We start from the raw sequence: 3,062 nt of genomic DNA, 5'->3' as shown, positions 1-3,062 counted from the left end.
GTATTACAACTAGAAGTGGAAAAACAGTGGGAAGGGTTGTTGAAAAAGAAAAACAAAAACAAAGAGAAGAAGATGAAAAAAATAAAAAAAATAGATATACCATAAACTAGCGGGGTACAAAAAGAAGAAAAACAATATCTGCTAGTTCATAAAAAATACCATATCCCACAGCTCCATCAAAAGCTAAAAAAGAAGAGCAGTTTGTTATGTTCATGGAAATCTTCATGTCATTACAAATCAATATTTCATTTTCCGAAACCTTGGAACAAATGCCAACATATTCCAAGTATATGAAATAACTGCTATAAAAGAAAATGAGCTATCAGGAGAAAGAAGTTATCCAACTTAGCACAACTTGCAACACAATCCTTCAAACCAACATTCCTCATAAGCTGACAGACCTAGGAAGTGTGACTATTCCAGTCACAATTGGGGAAGTTTCTATAGTCAAAACACTTATTGATCTTGGGACAAGTGTTAGCATAATGCCACAATCAATGATGAGGAGAATTGAAGGGTTGCAACTAAAGCCAACAAGAATGTCTCTACAACTAGGTAACAGATCCGTCAAATATCCAGAAGAGGTTGTAGAAGATGTGTTGGTAAGAGTTGATAAATTCTTGATTCCTGTGGATTGTTCTGTCATTAACATCTCCAAAGATGTGGAAATCCCACTCATTTGGGGACGACCATTTTTTAGGACAGAAAAAAATGGGTATAGATATGGAAAATGGAAAAATGATAGTGCGAGTAGAAAATGATGAAATTCAGTTTGAAATTTTCAAAGCAATGCATCACCGAAGAGATTAGGGGCAATGTTCTCAAATTGATATTTTTGAAGAAATCTGCTCAAAACATCCTCAACTTGATGTCTCTTGGGAGATGCAAGAACTCAATCTAGAGGATGGAGAAAAATAATAACTAATCTGGAATCTTTCTGATGATCAAATTTCTCTGATAAAAAAGCCTAAAACAAATCAAGGCAGAGATGATAAAAAAGAACAAGAACTGAAATTTAAAGAGTTACCTTCTCATTTAAAGTATGCATTCCTAGAAGGCAACACCCACAAACCAGTTATCATCAACTATTCACTTTCCACCTTGGAAGAACACAAACTAATACAAGTCTTGGAGAGACACCAACAAGCGATTGGTTGGATTCTGAAAGAGTTAAAAGGAATCAGTCCTTCTTATTGCATGCACAAAATTATGATGGAGGATGATTACACAACAGTGGCTCAATCACAAAGAATGCTCAATCCGACAATAAAAGAAGTTGTTCGAAAGGGAGTGGTTAAAATGTAAGAAGCTAGAATGATTTACCCCATTTCAGACATCAAATGGGATAGTCCTGTTCAAGTGGTGCCGAAAAAAGGAGTAATGGTGGTAATCAAGAATGACAACAATAAACTCATTCCGACCAGAGTTATTACTGGTTGGAGGGTATGTATTGATTACCGCAAACTCAACGCAACGACTAGAAAAGACCATTTCCCCTTGCCCTTCATAGATCAGATGCTAGAAAGATTATTAGGGCGAGCCTTCTACTGTTTCCTTGACAAATACTCGAGATATAACCAAATTGCTGTGGATCCACAAGATTAAGATAAGACAACATTCACTTGTCCTTTTGGTGTTTATGCCTACAGAAAGATGTCATTCGGATTGTGTAATGCACCATCCACTTTTTAAAGATGCATGTTGGCAATATTCACAAACTTAATTGAGAAATGCATCAAGATCTTTATGGGTGACTTTTCAGTATTTGGAGATTCTTTTGACTTATGCCTGAAGAATCTGGAAATAGTACTAGAAAGATGTGTTGCGACTAACCTGGTATTGAATTGGCAAAAATGCCACTACATGGTCACTAAAGGCATTGTTTTGGGGCATAATATTTCAAGGAAAGGAATAGAAGCTGATAAGGCAAAGGTTAAGGTCATAGAGAAGCTTCCACCACCAACAAATGTTAAAGGCTTTAGAAGCTTTCTAGGACATGCTGGATTCTACCGTTGCTTTATCAACGAATTTTCCAAAATAGCTAAGCCTCTTTGAAATCTTCTCCTTAAAGATTCTGCTTTTAATTTTGATAATTCCTGTTTAGAAGCATTCAATACTTTGAAAACTGCAATCTACCTTTTGAACTGATGTGTGATGCTAGTGATTACACAGTTGGTGTAGTCCTAGGATAGAGGATGGAGAAGGTATTCCATGCAATACATTATGCTAGCAAAGTTTTAAATAAGGCACAAGTTAACTAAGCCACAACTAAAAAGTGAAAGTGCGCATGTCAAGAGGAGCACTTTAGAAAGCTCTCTCATTATATGTCATGGTTTTGATGAGGACAACTTGTGCTAATAAGAGCTTGAAGATCATCAACAAATCAACGTGCTTAAGTCTTTTGATTGGTACTAGACTTAGACTAGAAACTAGTTTAGGTTGAGTCTAAGGCTTAGGGCACCTTAACACATGTCTCATATGCATAAACTTTTAAATCATTTCATCNTTCATCTTTGAGATATGTCATTTATAATATGTTCATGCATCACATAAATACATGTATATGTGCATCTTAGGCATAAACTTAGTGTTAAACATGTATGAATCAAGTGCATAACATATTTGAGTTTTTGTAATTGAAAATACATATGAAAATATGCTGTTAATCGATTAAGGCTTACGTTAATCGATTAACCTAACTTATTGAAAAGCTGTTGAAACTGAAAAACTTGAAAAACAGAATCAGTTACGTTTTTGAACAACGTTAATCGATTAACCAAGGCTTTAATCGATTAACTGGGCTTCAGAACTGATTCTTTATAAACTGCATTTTCAGAATTGATGTCATAACTTGCATGTTGCATTTCTTAGAGAGTTAGAGCATTTTTCATGATATTTGTTGCTTCTAGTTGATAGTGCATTTATGAGTTTAGGAAGGAGAGAATTCTATGCTTTAGGATTGAGTGGCATTTCATGATATATTTCTCATCATTTCATCTCACATGTTCATGCATATTATTGATGCTTTTTGTGAAATTTTTACATTCTGTAATTTCTGTTTT

The 3,062-nt window shown here is 34.8% G+C and overlaps 1 protein-coding gene across 1 annotated transcript; it reads left to right on the top strand.

Annotated features, from left to right (window-relative positions):
• Positions 315–2,055, top strand: LOC109327657. The gene is made up of 3 exons (XM_019560827.1): positions 315–750; positions 1,334–1,443; positions 1,795–2,055. Exons 1-3 carry the CDS (start codon positions 315–317, stop codon positions 2,053–2,055), a joined length of 807 nt encoding a protein of 268 aa, XP_019416372.1.

The sequence above is a fragment of the Lupinus angustifolius genome, chromosome LG15 (assembly GCF_001865875.1).
Source record: "Lupinus angustifolius cultivar Tanjil chromosome LG15, LupAngTanjil_v1.0, whole genome shotgun sequence".
Classification (NCBI taxonomy): Eukaryota; Viridiplantae; Streptophyta; class Magnoliopsida; order Fabales; family Fabaceae; genus Lupinus; species Lupinus angustifolius.
The sequence above is the reverse complement of the archived record's forward strand: the minus strand, read 5'-3'. Positions and strand labels throughout refer to the sequence as shown.

What these genes read in the sequence shown, in the direction of transcription:
- LOC109327657 (XM_019560827.1), top strand. Translation starts at nt 315, where the DNA reads ATGAGCTATCAGGAGAAAGAAGTTATCCAACTTAGCACAACTTGCAAC. An exon ending in ATGGAAAAATGATAGTGCGA is followed by an intron (nt 751 to 1,333) that starts GTAGAAAATGAT and finishes ACCCCATTTCAG; the next exon opens with ACATCAAATGGGATAGTCCT. An exon ending in GAGTTATTACTGGTTGGAGG is followed by an intron (nt 1,444 to 1,794) that starts GTATGTATTGAT and finishes TTATGCCTGAAG; the next exon opens with AATCTGGAAATAGTACTAGA.